Genomic DNA, 18,189 nt, shown 5'->3' with positions numbered 1-18,189 from the left:
AATTAGCTGACCGCCAACTTCAGTATTATTTAAATGTTTTGAATTTGAATTTAAAAAAGGCGGCAAAAATCATTGGACAATTAACAATGGGGTGCCGGAAACGTTTGAATATGCACAAAGTAAAGAAATATAGATGTATTAAATCTTAAAAGAACTTGAAAAATGCTTAAGAGAGAATAATGAAATGATCGAAAAAATTATAAAAAGTAAATTCGTTCGATTAGTTGATTAGAGTAACTGTAATTATAAACGAAGTCAAATTCACTTGAGTACAGAATAAGAGGTGCCAAAAACTTTGAATATACATAAAGTAAAGAATTAAAAATGTATTTGATATTAAAAAAATTTGAAAAATGTTCAAGAGAGAAAAAGAAATAATCGAAAAAATGATAAAAACAAAATTCGTTCGATTAGTTGATTAGACTAACTGTAATTACAAACGAAGTCAAATTCATTTGAGTGCAGGATGAGGAATGTGATCATTCTTCGAAACAATACTCTTGTGAAACTAAGTGCTTAATCAACAAAATAGTAAACTCTATTACCGATAGTTGTAAGTTATGTTGATAAGCAGGGAAAGATTACAAATGATTTCAGAAACAGAAATTGATAAATCAAATAGAAAATTACCTATGTGTATTACTTCAATAAAAAATCTTAAATTAATTGCTGCTCTTTTTATAAAGTTTTTTAGGGCAATGATTGATTACTACAGTAATAAAAAACGTTGGTTTTTTGCAATAAAAATACTTTTTGCTGTACGGACTCATTATATCGATTAAAAATTTTGTTTTTAAATTTTAACGCTCTTTTTATAAACAATTTCATTTCAATATGGAATTTAAAATAATATAAAACTTAAAAAGTAGCATTTTAATAATTTCTAGCTTAATAGAAATTAAATAAAAAATTTAAGTTTTAGAAATCAGTAAAAATAATTATAATTCTTAATTACATAGAGTTTTACTTTATTTTTTCATTACGATATGAAGTAATAGTAATTTTGTACTTAAGCACTCATATAAATTGTATTAAAATTTTTTTGTTATTAAAATAAATGTAGAACAATATCAAATAATTGGATAAATCTTCGTAGATTTATCCAATAAAACACATGTAGGAAATATATTAATTACTTTTTAAAAAAATATAATAAATGCAAAACAACACCGCATAACTATTATACATTCTTAAACTTTAAAGTATCATCTACGTAGAGTTAGACAATGAAATACATGTATCAACTTTTTTAAATAATAATAAAATGAAAGCAAAATAACACAGTAATTATTTTGACATTTGTAAATTAGTAAAATATTATCTACGTAATAGAGATACGAACATTTTTCGATTTTATAGATAATATTCTTTTTCAAAACAAACACATATATAAAATCAGAGATATATAAAATCAGAAACGTAAGAATATTGAGAATAAAATAAAAGTATGATAATTTTAAACTTCACTTTTAAAAAACGCGACTGAATTCTTGCGCTGGACAGTTACAAAATGGACATTTCAGTGGAAGATTATTCTCGTTTGCGACTTCGCTTATTTTTGTTGAGCAGTCGAAACACATGCGATAGTGATGACAAGGAAGGACGATCATCTCTCGGGGTCCAGTGATACAAATTTCGCAGTTTGTTGAAGGAATTTCTTCAATGATCGATTCATGTTCGTTATTTCCTTCATTTTCATTTCCGCGAGTAGAGTCTTCTAAATTATAATAAGTAAATTTATTAATGAAAAATATAAGTTTTTTGTTTAATAAGAAAAAGCTAGACGGCAGAATAATTAATTATTAATAATAAGATTCCAAAAACTTTGATAATATCTTATTTGATCTTTTTAAATGTTTTAATTTAAAATTTCATATAAATTTAAACGGAGAACATTTATTTATAACTATTACTCACACTTTTAACTTTTGTTTATGTAAAATTATGTAAATATTAAAAATGTTGTAAAACATTTATCTATCAATGTACATTCTATATACAGTAAATAATTAATAAATGATATATTACCTTCCATTTCATAATTAGCATACTGAACATTTTCATAAACTTCCTCTACGTCATTATCAATTGCTTCTGGAACACCTAAAATCGGTAATATAGGGTAAAAGATCTAGTTATTGACACTGGCTTATTTGTTTGACACTTGCAATTTTATTCTAATTAAAAAAATAAAATGTTCTCAAAAACGAATTTTATTTTAAAATTTATAATTAAAAAATTACATTTATTAATTTATCAGAATTGATTTTTTTTTAATTAAAATAAAATTGCACGTGTCAATAACTAGGCCAGTGCCAATAACTAGGTCTTTATTTTACCTTATACTTAATATGAATGTAAAGATTTAAGAATTTTGCTTGTTTAATTATTAAAATAGTTTTTACCTTCATTTTTCAAAGGAGGATATAGATCCAACTGCTCCTCAATCAAAAATTCTGCACTGTGGAGTAAATCCCAGTAATGATCAGTGTAATAAATTGCTACTCTATTTAAAAATTGTGGCAATGTTATTTTAAACTTTGTGAGCAATTGCCATAAATTTATCATTAATTTCTTGTTGTAGCATAAATTAAACCGAATAGCTACAGAGGTATACGAATTCTTCTTAATCGATTGTCGTTGACGTTCATTCATCGATTTATTAAAAAGAACAATGAAATTGTCTGAAAACAAACGAAATTAGTAAATAAAAGAAAACGTAAATGAGAATAAAAAGTTTTAGATATTCTCATTTGTCAAAAATATTTTTGTAAATTTTAAGTTGAAAAGTTATTTATTAATTTATTCCTATTTGTAAATATATATTGTTTTTATCACAAGAACAATTTGAGTAATTATAAATAATTATTTTCAACAAAAACTTACTCCAAAATTTCCACAGCGAAGGGTTCTCGCCCATATAATTTTGAAGAGTAGTTCTGAACAATACGGGGACGGTATTTAAGCTTTCAACCTTTTCATATAAGCTCATCGATCTCGGAGTTACTCCTTCTATCCATACTCTGTTAAAGCAATTTATAAAATTTGTCAGCTGAGCTTTTATTTCCACCGGTAAGCTGTTACTAATTTCTTCAAAACCATCCTTAATCTTATTTGAAGGTAAAATAATTAAAGAAAACATTTCTTCAAGAATTCTTCATGTTCAGGAATCATAAGGCGTAGATCATTATTGCTTAGGGCTTCGTGAAATAGTATCTGTAAATATGAATAACATTGTTCTATTGTTAATTATTTGTTAATTGATTTATTAATGTTTCATATAATTTTTTTATGACTATCAATCTAAAGATATCCACTAATTTAATAGATTTAAAATTGAATGAATAAATAATTAAAAAGTATTGTTATAAAAAAGCGCGTAGTTTTTTAATTTTCTAAATGTGAATTAAAAGCAAATAACTAATTTTAAAACAAATTAATTTCAGGTAGATTGACAGTCTTTTTTTATGAATTATTAAATAAATGTATTAGCAACTTTACTTACACGACAATAATTATTGAACGTGCCACGGACGTCACTTTCTGGGAAAACTTCCTCCACAAATAGTTTTAAATCAAAATCTACGTAAATTTTAGCGATATTTACGTTTAGTAATTAATATTCAAAATTTCCGTACATGCATCACGGGCCACCTTAGTCCACAGAATGATACCTAAAGGAAAGGCCTTTTCAATAAAAAGTTAAATTAAAATTACTATTCTTTTATATACAAGTTTAAAATAATTAAATATGAATTAGTTTGTTGAAACTTACGTAATGTCCATCTTGTCCTAGTATAAAGGTCAGGAGACGAGTGCCATTAAAATCAGGGAGAATATTCGCTGTTGAGCTGATATGTATAGTATCACACTGACCCGACTTGCTAAACTCCGGGTCGCCGATCAGTAATACATCATTATCAACATTTGACACTATAACGTGTTTTTTATCAGCATACCGCATGAAACATAAATTTTCAGCACGTTCAAAAAAATCTACAAAATCCTTGTAAGTCGGTAACTCCGGTAAATCGTCTGCATCACCGTACTAATAACGGCATATGGCAATTGAATTGTAACATCTTCAAGATGCCTGAAAAATGTCATTAAAAGTTTAATCATAGTGTAGGAAATGTAACATAAAATTTTCAAATAAGGATTTTGTTTTATTTAAATAATACATACGATTTAGAAATTGTTTGATAAATTTCACTAGTAGGATACAAGTTCTTCTCAGCGGCAGCTACTAATTCACGCCGAAAACGTTTCACATCATCGTTATACAAATCCAATGCATGTCGGTGCGTGCTCACTGTGAATTTGATGGGCTCATCCAGAGTTTTTATACCTCGGACAGGACAATTTTTTGTCTTCCTTTTTTACAGCAAACATATCTAAATATGTAAAAACAGTAAATTGGTTTTTATCAAATATAATAATTTTCAAGCTCAGCATTTACTACAATAAACGGAAAATCATAAAATTATAATATTATGTTAATTTTGGTCACAATTTGAAAGTAATAAATCAACAATATTTAAAAACATATAAGAACATAATTTAATTTTTTTAATTTTCAAGCAGTTATAAATTTTTATGACTAAAAAGATCTATTTATTAAAATGTACTAATTATTCCGACTAACAGTTTACTATCATAGCTAAATTTGTCATTAAAGACAAATTTGGGAACTGGAGAAATAAAGAATAAAGGGAGAAGGAGGACCTTACTCAGTAGGATTTTTTTTTTTTTTTTTTTCCCAAGAAATATTTTATTAAAATTTTTTTCTGTTTAAGAAATTAATTTATATCTGCTAAATTATCAGTCATCACATTATTAATAACTTTTAATATAGCAAACATTGTTTAGTTCTAATATTAAAAAAAACAGTTAAAATGCGAATAACTTAAAAATAAAAAATCTACATGTAAAAATTACAAAATTTGTATATACAATTTCTTAATAATTCATTTAATTTTTCTAACTACAAGAATCTTCTGTGTCTGTCTCATTCACAATCATAAATTATTATATATTATTTAAATACATAAATTATCCTATATTATCAATCACAAAAAAATTTACGAGCACTTACTTCTTATCGTTTACCGTTTTTTCAACGTAATATGAAAAACCACCTTCTTCAATTATTTCACCTTTGTTCGCCATGTTACTTAATAATTAAAAATCACGTATTTTTTAATTTTCATTAAATATAAACGAAAAAATTAAATACAGTTCTTAAAATTAAAATTTTTATATTTTAATTTTAACAATCAACGCTGATTATTAATTTTATTTTCCGAGAATTCGAAGAACGCGAAAGTACACAACAGGTTTGCTAGACAAAAGGGTTGAGTATGAAAGAAAGCCTTTAACTCAGCGATGTTCAACTTTTCCTAACACCCGATACACAAATAAACGTGCGGCTGTGGTAGTGAACTCTTCATACGGGAAATACATAAGTCTACTATTTATATGTTTGTATATGTAGATGTTTCAGTTATTATTGACCAATAAAATAATTTCATTTCTGTATGTGTATATAATTTTTTCGTTTAGTATGCTTAAATAAAGTCTTCTTTGCACTTATGGCAGTAAATATGGAAAAATTGTTTCAATTTGGAAAAAGACAAAATATCGAATCTGAATTAATTTTCGATGATGGTCATTGTTACAGTCGACGTAATAATACTGATGTGTAAGTAATACATATGATTAGGAGTAAGTAAAATAAGTAAGAAATGTATGATACTGAAGTTAATTGACAGCTGTCAATTTTTTAATTCTTATAACAATTACGATAATTTTATTTAATTTTTACTTGTGGAATTTTTTTATTAAATTTTTTTCATAACAATTTTATTGTAATAAAATTCTGAAAAATTTTTAATTTTTGTCAACTTCAGTATTATAGAAATGTAAGTATACAATTTAATCCATTTTGTTCCTGTCCATGTATTGCAATAACATTTCAATAAAAGTTTGTTTTTTTCTATTTTTACTTTGAACAGATATACTCATTTTACATAATTTAATCGATTAGAAATGTTGAAATTATTATTATTTGCGATTTGATCGAGTTTAAAAATATTTCTTACATAAAAATATTTCTTGAATATAAATTCAGAAGATAGAAAAAATAGTGAATCTTAAAAAAATAGATTAATTTTAAGAAATAATTAATTAAAAAAATACACGTGTAAATTTTAACGTTTTAAATATTCATATGTGTACATTTTTTTGCTTTCAATAATTATATTATTTAATGTTTTCTTGACTACTTTAAAAATTAATTAATGTCTATTAGATTCACGGTCATCAATATTTTAACAACTTTTTAAATTGCAATTATTAAGCCAGCTTTTAAACATATATATTTTTCTCTAAAATTATAGAAAAATCACCGTAAAAGTTATTAATTGTATTTATTATATTTCAGGGAAGTTACATGTCACTTGAAAACCAAAAAAAGTGTAAGGCCCAAGGTGTGATACGTCAAGGAAGCTCTGTTGTTTTGCAGAAACCGCACAGTCATGCAAAAATTTTAATTTAGCTCCAATTTATAATTTTAAAAACGAACTTTACAAATCTGTAATATCAACTTTTCGCGATTTAAGAGATATTTACGACGAATTAGCTGTTAAGTATGAGTTGTTTTTGAAATTTTAAAAAGATCATACTGATATTTTATTTCATATAGACCAGTATATAAGTGCCAATAATTTATTTTTATTTTTTGCCTATTTTCACTGAAGACACAGAAGAGGCTCTTCTCTTTTACCATTTTGTAAAATGGTAAGAGTTATGCAGCAATGGCGAAAAAGATTTGTCCGCTAACTCCGGATTCCCTTGGAGAATACTACTTACGACTAAAATTAAATCGCTGGAAACATTTATACCAATCAAATGATAGTAATTTATCCGTTACAAACGTTTACGGGAATGACGGATCCATTGCTACCGTTTTTATTGATCCTGACTTCTTTGATAATATTCATGATACTCATTTATACGTAGATGCTACTTATAAAGTTTGTCCGACTAAACCTAAAGGAATTTACCAGTTTCTTACAATTATGGCATCATTTAATAACTCGGTAAGATGAGAAAAAAATTAATTTCGAACAAACATTGATTATAATTGATATATTATTTTTTTAGATTTTGCTTGTTGCCTGGAGTTTAATGTCAAAAAATCTACCCAGTGTTATATAGCTGTTGTTTCACTTTTTAAAGCCTTATCTCAACATATGAGGGTACTATCATATATGACAGACTTTGAAGGCGGTCTTCGCAAAGCATTAAAATTAATGTATCCAAATGCAACTGCAGAATCTTGTTATTTTCATTTTATTCAAGTGAGTTATGAGAGTGAAAGATATAATTTAATACTTAAATTTTTTTGTTCTATTCGAGAAAATAATTGATGTTTGTGTTTAACTAGGCCAATATTAAAAAAGCAAAAAAATTAGGTCTTCTAAAAAAATTTGAAAATTGGGAGGATGGAAAAAACTTTTTCAGAAAATTATTAGCTCTACCATTACTGCCCAGTCCTGACATAATACAAACATTAAATTGGTTGATTAGGATTCATGCTCCTTTCTATCCTATTTTTAAGACTTTTATTACATACTTTGAGGACTACTGGTTGAACAACATCAAACCTGCTGGATTTAGTGTTTATAAATTAAAAAATCAGACGAATAATTACACAGAAGCTTACCATCGACGACTTAAAAGATTTTTGGTGAACATTCATCAATATGGCAATTCACAAGTAACATACTTTAATTATTTTTGTAGAGTGATCTTAATGTAGATTTTTATTTTTTAAATTTTGATTTTTTTAGTAAGCCTTCGAGATTTTCATGGTATTACAAAAATTGAAATTCAGTCGCTGTTACTATCATTACCGACACGTCGAGCTTCACGAACAAAAAATACGGTCCGAGCTGAAGCATTAGATAGAGCATGGGAATGGTATGATGCGAATGTGCTTGATATTCCCCGATTTCTTGAATATATAGCTCATATATCACCTATTTTTCGCAATAAAAATATGCAAATTAATATTGGCGATATTAATAATTTCATCAATACTCCGATATACAGATATAGTAAGTATAAAAATTTAGAAAAACTTTTATAAAATTTGATTGGTATATTTTATATTAAATTGATTTTAATCAGTTACAGTCCCGGATAATCAATATATTGTTTTCAATAATGATGCTGCAAATTATTTCAAATATATATTATATGAGCATTGAAAATTTTTTAAAATAACAGCACTGCTGTTGAAATTTATGAATACATTTTTTCAATCATTTTAAAAATTTGAGAATATGAAAATAATTAAAAGGTGTTGTTCTGCTTTTATTTTTTTATTATTTAAAAAAGTTAATTAATACATTTAATTCGTATGTTTTATTGAGTAAATCTACGAAGATGATATTTTAATTTTTAATGTTTTGTAAAACTAATTATTTGGTGTTGTTCTACACTTGTTCTAGTAACAAAATAAAGTTTATAATACAAAATTTATACGTGTGCTTAAATATAAAATTACAGTTAGTTCATATTGTAATTAACAAATAAAGTAAAACTCTACGTAATTGGATATAATAATTATTTTTACTAATTTCGAAAATTTAAATTTTTATTTAATTTCTATTAAGCCAGAAATCATTTAAGTGCTACTTATTTAAGTTTTATGTTATTTTAAGTTTCATAATGAAATGAAAGTAATTTGCAAAAAAGTGCGTTAAAATTTCAACAAACAACTCATACTACGATGTAATTAAGAATTATAATTATTTTTACTGATTTCTAAAACTTAAATTTTTATTTAATTTCTATTAAGCTAGAAATTATTAAAATGCTACTTTTTTAAGTTTTATATTATTTTAAATTCCATATTGAAATGAAATTGTTTATAAAAAAGAGCGTTAAAATTTAAAAACAAAATTTTTAATCGATATAATGAGTCCGTACAGCAAAAAGTATTTTTATTGCAAAAAACCAACGTTTTTTATTACTGTAGTAATCAATCATTGCCCTAAAAAACTTTATAAAAAGAGCAGCAATTAATTTAAGATTTTTATTGAAGTAATACACATAGGTAATTTTCTATTTGATTTATCAATTTCTGTTTCTGAAATCATTTGTAATCTTTCCCTGCTTATCAACATAACTTACAACTATCGGTAATAGAGTTTACTATTTTGTTGATTAAGCACTTAGTTTCACAAGAGTATTGTTTCGAAGAATGATCACATTCCTCATCCTGCACTCAAATGAATTTGACTTCGTTTGTAATTACAGTTAGTCTAATCAACTAATCGAACGAATTTTGTTTTTATCATTTTTTTCGATTATTTCTTTTTCTCTCTTGAACATTTTTCAAATTTTTTTAATATCAAATACATTTTTAATTCTTTACTTTATGTATATTCAAAGTTTTCGGCACCTCTTATTCTGTACTCAAGTGAATTTGACTTCGTTTATAATTACAGTTACTCTAATCAACTAATCGAACGAATTTACTTTTTATAATTTTTTTTCGATCATTTCATTATTCTCTCTTAAGCATTTTTCAAGTTCTTTTAAGATTTAATACATCTATATTTCTTTACTTTGTGCATATTCAAACGTTTCCGGCACCCTTAACAATCAGTAACCGCGTGTGAGAGATGCTTGTCGCTTCATGAATACGAAAATAACAAATAATAATTGTGAAGTAACCTTAACTCTGAAGCGCTTGTGTATCAGGGTTGTTTTTTAGCTTGAAATTTCAGTGCCCGTGGTATTGATATCGCGGGTTTTCGTATCAGCCTTGAAGGATAAGCATAAAAAAACAGAGGAGACAATAATATTGATGGTTGAGGATACCTTTAAAATAAATGAGAATTGGTACGGTCCTGTCTCGCGACTGGTTCACTCGTAGATTAAATGGCTGTCCGTCGGCCATGATGGCTTTGAACAGGGATCGTGTAACGCAAACATGTATTAACAGTGAAATATTTAGTTTAGTGAATGAGTGAGGGTGTTAGATGTAATGGCTGATGAACGATGAGACCCTGAAGAAATTATTGCGGTGGGTGTTGAGGCCTATGGTGGTGCCTCAAACTTCTAGGGCCCCGAAGAGGAACAAGAGGTTCCAAGCACGCCCCGGAGACCCCACTCCCCCCTCAGTATCATTCACACACATTGATATTATATACAACGACAGTTTATACAATATACTATTTATTTCGAGGGAGGGAGAGGGATTCAAGGGGCCCGAGGTGTTACTTTAGTTTGGGCCCTATTTTAAGTCCCTTATTTAAGTGACGCGAGTGTAAATAAATAGACGTCAATTTTTTTTATTTAATAGGTACACATATACATATAGGTATATTTTGTTGAAGCTAGGTTATTACGTGCATCTACACGATGAGCAAGCTGTCGTTCAGGGCGAAGCCCCTGGACGCTTCAAAACCAATGCCTATTTTTATGGCTGAAGATTTGCCCGATTTGCCGGATTATTCAGCAATTAATCGGGCAGTACCGCAAATGCCAAGTGGTATGACTAAAGAGGAAGAAAGTGTAAGTTATCAGGAATTATTTTTCCCAAACACGTTTTTAGATCACAGCATGTTTTCTGTATGGCAACCATTTTGGATCGCTTTTTTAGATTTCATTTTTGTAAACAACCGACAGATGGCACTTTTTTAAATATTTATTTCTTTTTTTTAATTCATTTTTTCCATCTTACTTTGACTTTTTTTCATTATTATTAACTAAAATCATGAGTAGCGCCAAATTATCATTGTCTTATTTTATTGGTGTTGGTTTTTTTTATACTATTGCGCGGACGGAGTCAAAGCGGTCATTTTTGAAATTGGCGCGAAATTTTTCGGCCGCTTTCAACACCATTGAATAAACAATAATTGTTTATTTCTAACATTATTAATTTTTCTTCATCGGTTTTTACAAATTGTAATTTAAATTTTAATAATAAAATAAAAAGTAAAATTTTTAAAAACTTATTCTGTTTCGATTTTTTGTAAATAATTAATTTTATCTTCACAAAATATTTAAATTCATAAGTAATCATACTGATTACATTTATTTTATTTTACTTCTCTAACAGAATTTAATTATTAATATTTTAATTTTGGAGTTGAGTTATTTTTTATATTAAACAAAAAATTTCACAAGTATAATAATATTCAGTTAGGAATAAAGTTTATAATTTAATTTAAATTGAATTATTATTAATAAATTCTTGTATTTTTCAATTCAGGAACATCATCTTCAAAGAGCAATGTGCACAGGCGTAATTATTCCAACACCTGAAGTTACGGATTTGACCGATGTAGAAGCTTATGAAAAAATTTATCCTGCCGATTATAAATTGCCACGGCAATTAATACACATGCAACGTAAGTATTTATTTAAAATTAATTACTAATCATTTTATTTATTTATCACTGAAAAATTACAATAGTAATAATCGTTCTTTTTATTTTCATAATAAAAAAAAAAAAACGATAATCAGCATTTGCAATGGAACAAGATATACCAGATTACGACATGGATTCCGAAGATGAGAAATGGGTCGGAATACAAAGTAAAAAAATGGACTTGACACCATTGCAATTTGAAGAGATGATGGATAGACTTGAGAAAAATTCAGCACAAAAAACAGTATCGTTACAAGAAGCTAAAGCATTGTTAAAAGAAGATGATGATCTTATTATCGCTGTTTTCGATTATTGGTTAGATAAACGTCTTAAAAATGTGAGTATTTATAATGATAATAAAATAATTACTTATTATTGTGATTTATCATGACCAAATAATCAAATATAACTGTTTACTTTATTTGAATAGCCACAACATCCATTATTGTTGACTGTGAAAACGGATAATCGTCTTGGATCTGCGGCCAACAATCCTTATTTAGCATTTCGTAGGATTACTGAAAAAATGCAAACTCGTAAAAATCGTAAAAATGACGAGACTAGTTATGAAAAGATGCTTAAATTACGTAGGGATCTTAGTAAAGCGGTAACACTATTAGAATTAGTTAAAAGACGTGAGAAAACGAAGCGTGAACATCTTCATCTCACCATTGAAGTTTTTGAAAAAAGGTACAGTAGAAATAATTTTATACGTTCGCAATTTTTAATATTTTATCCGATTATGAAGATTATTTCTATCAAACTATTATAAATTATATTATTATCGTTACAGGTATCAAGCGGAAGATTTCAGTGGTCAAATATTAGCAGAAGTATCAGCATTAAAAACAACACGTCCAGCATTTGCTCCATTATTCACAAATCAATTTGGTGTACATCAAAATTGGTCAAATAAAGTTTGTAATAAAGACGATGGTTTACAAAGAAAAGAAAAACGACAGTATAAAAAACGAAAACATAAATTAGACGGTCGTAGTGGTTTAGACGATAGTGTATTACGTAGTGGTAGTGCTTGTGGTGTTGGTGGTAGTAATCGTAATTCACGTACTGGTGTCCTGGGTAGTGGGCTGGACCCGCTTGTCAGCTCTGACGAAGATAATCCATTTCCTCACACGCAGTTGTCAATGTCTAAAGAACGTGATGATGATACTGCTGATGAGGGTCCGTTTGCATTTAGACGCAATCGGTATTGCAATTATTTACCGGTAATTTTTTTATTCATCCCTATACACATTTTTCAATATTTTACTGTTTTCTAATCATTTCAAAAATTTTTTTATAGCCTGTATCAGGTGGCTATGGTAATTGGCCTTGGTGTAGTAAAAGCGAAGGTGGTATTGCTGATAAAAATATAGGTTTGCGTTAACAAGTATTAGTAAACCTACCCCAAGATGTATTGGTCTTGCAAGACGAAGATATGGACGTGGTGGAAGGTATTTTTCTATTTAAAAGATTTTTTAATTATATAATAGTTCTTTTTTTTTTTTCCAAAATTAATTTACTTTAGATCAATAATTATATTGTAACGTTATAAATGATTTTAAAAAATTTTTAAACACTAAAGTTTCAGTTGTAAAACAAATTTCTTCTTAAAAATTATTTTGTAATAGCTTTTATAATTAATTATTACGAATGTCTATAATTAATAAATTACTTTCTTTCAGAGTCATATTGGATCGTTATCCTAGTGATATCGATGATATTTGGTCATCACTAGATTTTACAATACATGAATCAAGTCAAAATGACGATTCAATAACTATTGCCTCACCGACGACAATATCTTCCGTCAAAAAGAATGGTAAAAAGAAAACTTAATATTTTTAATTAAAATTACTATGAAATTTATTAATAATTGAAAAATATTTTTTACAGGTTACACTTTCGGCCAAAAACTCCATTAGGCACAGATGAAAACCAAAATGACGAGTCAACAGCGGATTGGAGCACATCAAGTAATAGCAGTAGTGAAGAATCCGAGTCTGAAATGGATAATTTTTATATAAACAGTTCGACAAGAACAAAAAAACCAGCGTCATCTTTATATCCATTTCCTACGGAAGCAACGTCAATATGCGTAGACATCGAGCCTGATCGACCTAGTACTGATGAATTCTTTACAGCGGAATTCAATATCGCTGATTATTTCACAATTGATGATGATACACTGACGGGCTTCGATCTTGGTGTTTTAACAACGTCGTCAGCAACATCTTCGTCAACAACAATGTCATCATCATCATCATCATCGTCGTCGTCGTTATTATTATCATCCTCATCACCAGCAACTTTACCACCATCGTTAATGAGTGAGGAGCTAGGTAGTTCGCGCTTCCAAGTGACTCCAATAAATAATAATGTGTTAAGTTGTCGTAATCAGTGTCATAGTGTCGGTAAAAGTGTAAATAATTTATCCGGTTCTGCAACAACAATAACAACAACAACCACAACAACAACAACTACCACAACAACATCAACAACAACAATAACAACACCACCTGTTACAACATCAACAATAACACCTTTAACAACATCAACAATAACTTCCACATCATCATCATCATCATCATCATCATCATCATCATCATCATTATCATCAACACAATCATTATTATCATCATCTTCATCCTCATCATTATCGTTATCGTCATCTTCATCCGCATCATTATCGTCATTGTCATCTACCTCTAATGTTCAATCATTTTCCTCGCCATTAACAACAATATCTACTTCCTTGGTGACACAATCCGAAAGTGGGATAACGAAAAATGTTAATCATTATAGACAATTAATAAACAATCAATTACCATCGTTACCATCATCATCGTCGACGTCGTCAACTTCGTTGTCGACAACTTCGTCGTCTATATTATCGAAATCACTGACTAGTCCAACGAGAAACTTACGAGTTACTAGTGTTACAAATTATGGTAATGGCCACCAAAATGGTCCGAATTCGCATATAATTAATAGTAATAGTGTTGTGAGTGGATCAGCTGCTGTACTGCAAAATAATACTGGAACTTATGTTAGTAATAATATTTTACCCCAAAAACATTCAGCACCGTCCGGTTTATTACCTGGGTTCATAGCTCAAACTAAACTTGCGAATTTAGCAAGACAGCAACAACAACAACAGTTACAACAACAACAGTTGCAGCAACAACAACAAGGACAAATACAGCAACAAATACCTACGTCCGGGGAAATTACGCTTAATAGTAATAATAGGTAACGTTTAAAATATTTTTTATTTATAAAAACTATTATATACTTTTCTGAAATCAAAAATCTTTAAGTATAATTAATAATTACATACTTCATTTATTTATATAATTTTTTTAAGGATATTCGTTTAAAAATAAATTGTATATCTTTGCTACATTCGAAATGTAATGCATTTAAATTATGAATTTTGAATGCCATTGTAACTTTCTGTTGCGAGTGCGACAAAGACAGTACGATTTCTCTCGATGAATGCAAGGAGAGAAAAAAATCGGATCCGTTTTTAAAAATAAGTGTATGCTTTTTGGTATTATCTTTTTTTGATCAATTTTAACAGAAACTAGAGAAAATTAAATTTTTTACATTAATTATTAATGAAATATGTTTAATATTTTTATTAAATTTTGCCTTGATTGATCTCAACTTTTTTGAGGACTCACTCTCATTGTTCTCAACAAGTATTAAGAAGTTAGTATGTGCTAATTAATCATTCATAACGGTCTTTAAATGTTCAACTTATTGCCATACACTTGATGTTCGACTTTAGAATATTAAAATAGCAAAATGGTTTTAAAATAGTTAAAGATTAATATTCCGATGAAAAAATAATTAAAACCAAAAATCATGCATATTATTAAGTAGATTATTATCTGAATAAAAAATACCATTTAAATTATAAATATTTAACTATTTCAATTTCCAAAATTGTCATTTTTTTAAATTATTTCTTTTTTTTTTTAAATAAATTGTTAGTGACGATTCACAATTTTGATGATAATTTTCTTTAAGTTGAATAAAATTCACTTAATTATTCTAAAACATCTCATTTTAAATGATGATAATAGATCGAAATACAATTGATTGTATGTTATTGTTATAAATATTTCAGTGAAGGATTAAGCATGGAAGTTGATGGTGTGGAAGGAACACCATGTGAAAGTAAACAGCAGCAACAGCAACAAATTGTACGAACTAACAAAAATAATTCACTTGCGATGGAAGTGACATGATGCCTACTGTTGACATCCCCATTATTACTTGCGTCTTGTAATTGGGGGATTTGCTAATAATTAAAATAGCTCGAGACATATTTGTCTGAAAAATAAAAAAATAAAAAAAAATAAATAAAAAATTACAGAAAAAAATTAATAAGAATGAAACAAACAAAATATAAGTTGAATGAAAGACAAAAATCGAATATAATCAACTATATCATTCTCGAGGTTTTTTTGTATTTATTATTTTTTCTAATAATTAACTTCGAACCGATAATATAATCATTAATTCATTATTAATACAAAGATGAACTAATGGATTGATAGACGAAGAACATGTCAATTGTTTATATTATTTATTGTAAATTGTACAAAAAAAAAAAAAAAAAAACAATGCTTAACATATTTTCTTCTTTTTTTCTAAGTCAAATTTATTTGTTTACTGTATTGTTATTATAGTCATAGTGATTTAAATTTGTACAGAACATGAAATATAGGGATAATAAACTTTTTTTTGAATCGAAAAAATCTACTTAATTAACAAAAAACAAAAAAATATTGACGCTGAAACATTAATTAATAAATTTAAATAGGAACGCTCTATGTGTAAACAATTAAAGATTGTATAATAACTAAAAACCTATTATCGATAGAGCTCATTAATCGAATTGTAATTAAACTATTCAATATAAGTTAACTTTGAGAAACATATTTTTTAATTAATTAAAAACAAAAATAAAATTTTTTTTGTAATAAGTTCAACAGAGAAACCTCGAAGAAAAATTTAAAAGGACAAAGAATGAAAATGCAAGAATGACGAGTTTAATTATAAATGACGACTTATTAAATAAAAAATATAAAATAATAAGAATACAAATAAAAATGATGAAAATCGTTGTAAATAGAAAAGAATACATTACGCTTACTGTATCTCTTAATTATAGGCAATTTAAATAATTATTAATTAATAAATAAATGTAATTAAATGTTGTGGTAGGAACACAGCAATGTGTAAAAAAACAAAACAGAAATATGGACTAATTCCAAGTAAAAAGTAAAATATAAACATTAAATAGAATACGATTTTTAGGAGAAGTAATAAAGAAATTTTATCCTTCAGAAACAAATTATTTTTTCTTTTTTTTTTTTTTCTATTTTATATAAATTCATTTATTCATCAATAAATGAGTGCATAGATTTATCAATTTTTTGAATTACCTTTGTTCTCATCATAAATTAATTTTTTTTTTTTTTTATATTTCAGCCGCTCAAAATCAATTCTATCATTGTTTATGAATAATTATTTTCTATTCTAATACTATTGTTACTGAAAATGCGCAATAATTTTTATTTATTTTCTATAAAGCACATTTTTTCCATTCAGTTGGTGGACTGTATAAAAATAATAAAATATTAAAAGTTAGTTAAAAAAGATTTCGTAAACTTTTAGTAATTAAAATAATCAACTTTAGATTAAAAATAATAATAACAATAAAAATAATAATACTAATAATAGTAAAAATAATAAAGAATGAGAAAAAAATAAATAAACAAGACTGATTGTGAGTTTAAAAACCATCTATTATTCATTTATCATTGAGCGAAAATAATAACAAATTTTAAAATACTAACAAAAAAAAAATGTTAATAGTTTAAAATTTTCCAATTTATTTCAATTGATAGTGGTGTTAATAAAAAAAAATTAAAAACAATTTTATTTTAGAAAAAAAATGACGATTTGGTATTACATTTTTGATGAATTTTTTGCTTTGATTCATGTTGTTTATATGTATGCATCTCTAATTATCATTATTATTAATAAATAATTATTGTTATACTAAAAAAATATTAAATTAGTAAAATTAGGAATTAATATTGTAAATAGTGAGCCAATTTACGGGTCGAATTTTGACATTAAATTAATGATAAAAAATTTAAGTTCATCAATGAACTTATTGATTGAATTATTTAATATAAAAATAAACAAAATTATAATGTGAAAAAAAAAAAATTAAATCCATAATAAATAGAAAAAAAAACGCAAAAACACTTCTTACATAATTATTCGAAGTTTAAAATCCAATTGATTAAACAAAATTAAATTAATTTATATAAAATATATAAAATAATGGCAATGATTGTATATAATTATATATACATATATGTTATATTAATAAATTATAAAATGTAAGAAAATATTTGCAACATTCCGATGTGAATAAATTACAAAAAAAAAGTAATAGAGTAAAATAAATAAAAAAAATATTAAACAGTACATAACCAAGAGGTAGAGGTCAAATAAAATAAGAAAATTAACGTTATAAATTAAATAAATAAATAACAAAAGAAAAACTCATTTTTTTTCTCATGTGATAATTAATATGTAATTAATAAAATAATAAAACAGTAACCACCACAATAATTAAATTAATGGCTCTAATAGTAATTATTATCGTACATAACATTCCTTTCGTAAAAATAATAGATAATACGAAGAA

The 18,189-nt window shown here is 26.5% G+C and overlaps 3 protein-coding genes across 3 annotated transcripts; 2 read left to right on the top strand and 1 right to left on the bottom strand.

Moving 5' to 3' along the window:
* Nucleotides 1-977: 977 nt before the first annotated feature.
* LOC141526669 (uncharacterized) lies at nt 978-3,628 on the bottom strand. The gene is made up of 5 exons (XM_074241739.1): nt 3,506-3,628; nt 2,887-3,216; nt 2,406-2,684; nt 2,029-2,103; nt 978-1,717 (listed from the first exon to the last, which is right to left on the bottom strand). Exons 2-5 carry the CDS (start codon nt 3,140-3,142, stop codon nt 1,470-1,472), a joined length of 858 nt encoding a protein of 285 aa, XP_074097840.1. The 5' UTR covers nt 3,143-3,216; nt 3,506-3,628; the 3' UTR covers nt 978-1,469.
* Nucleotides 3,629-5,151: 1,523 nt separating this feature from the next.
* On the top strand, nt 5,152-8,339 carry LOC141526670 (uncharacterized). The gene is made up of 6 exons (XM_074241740.1): nt 5,152-5,701; nt 6,443-6,647; nt 6,759-7,100; nt 7,165-7,361; nt 7,448-7,780; nt 7,854-8,339. Exons 4-6 carry the CDS (start codon nt 7,254-7,256, stop codon nt 7,854-7,856), a joined length of 444 nt encoding a protein of 147 aa, XP_074097841.1. The 5' UTR covers nt 5,152-5,701; nt 6,443-6,647; nt 6,759-7,100; nt 7,165-7,253; the 3' UTR covers nt 7,857-8,339.
* A 1,216-nt stretch (nt 8,340-9,555) lies between these two features.
* On the top strand, nt 9,556-16,818 carry E(pc) (Enhancer of Polycomb). Its single transcript, XM_074241884.1, is given in 10 exon segments — nt 9,556-10,590; nt 11,291-11,429; nt 11,546-11,787; nt 11,881-12,140; nt 12,244-12,676; nt 12,754-12,814; nt 12,817-12,904; nt 13,136-13,269; nt 13,343-14,702; nt 15,586-16,818. Coding segments are annotated over 10 exon segments (2,991 nt in total). The 5' UTR covers nt 9,556-10,437; the 3' UTR covers nt 15,707-16,818.
* The last annotated feature ends 1,371 nt before the right edge of the window (nt 16,819-18,189 follow it).

The sequence above is a fragment of the Cotesia typhae genome, unplaced genomic scaffold, assembly GCF_013202065.1.
Source record: "Cotesia typhae breed Kobodo isofemale line unplaced genomic scaffold, CoteBio_Ctyphae contig_36, whole genome shotgun sequence".
NCBI lineage: Eukaryota > Metazoa > Arthropoda > Insecta > Hymenoptera > Braconidae > Cotesia > Cotesia typhae.
This window is presented reverse-complemented; position numbering and strand designations above follow the sequence as displayed.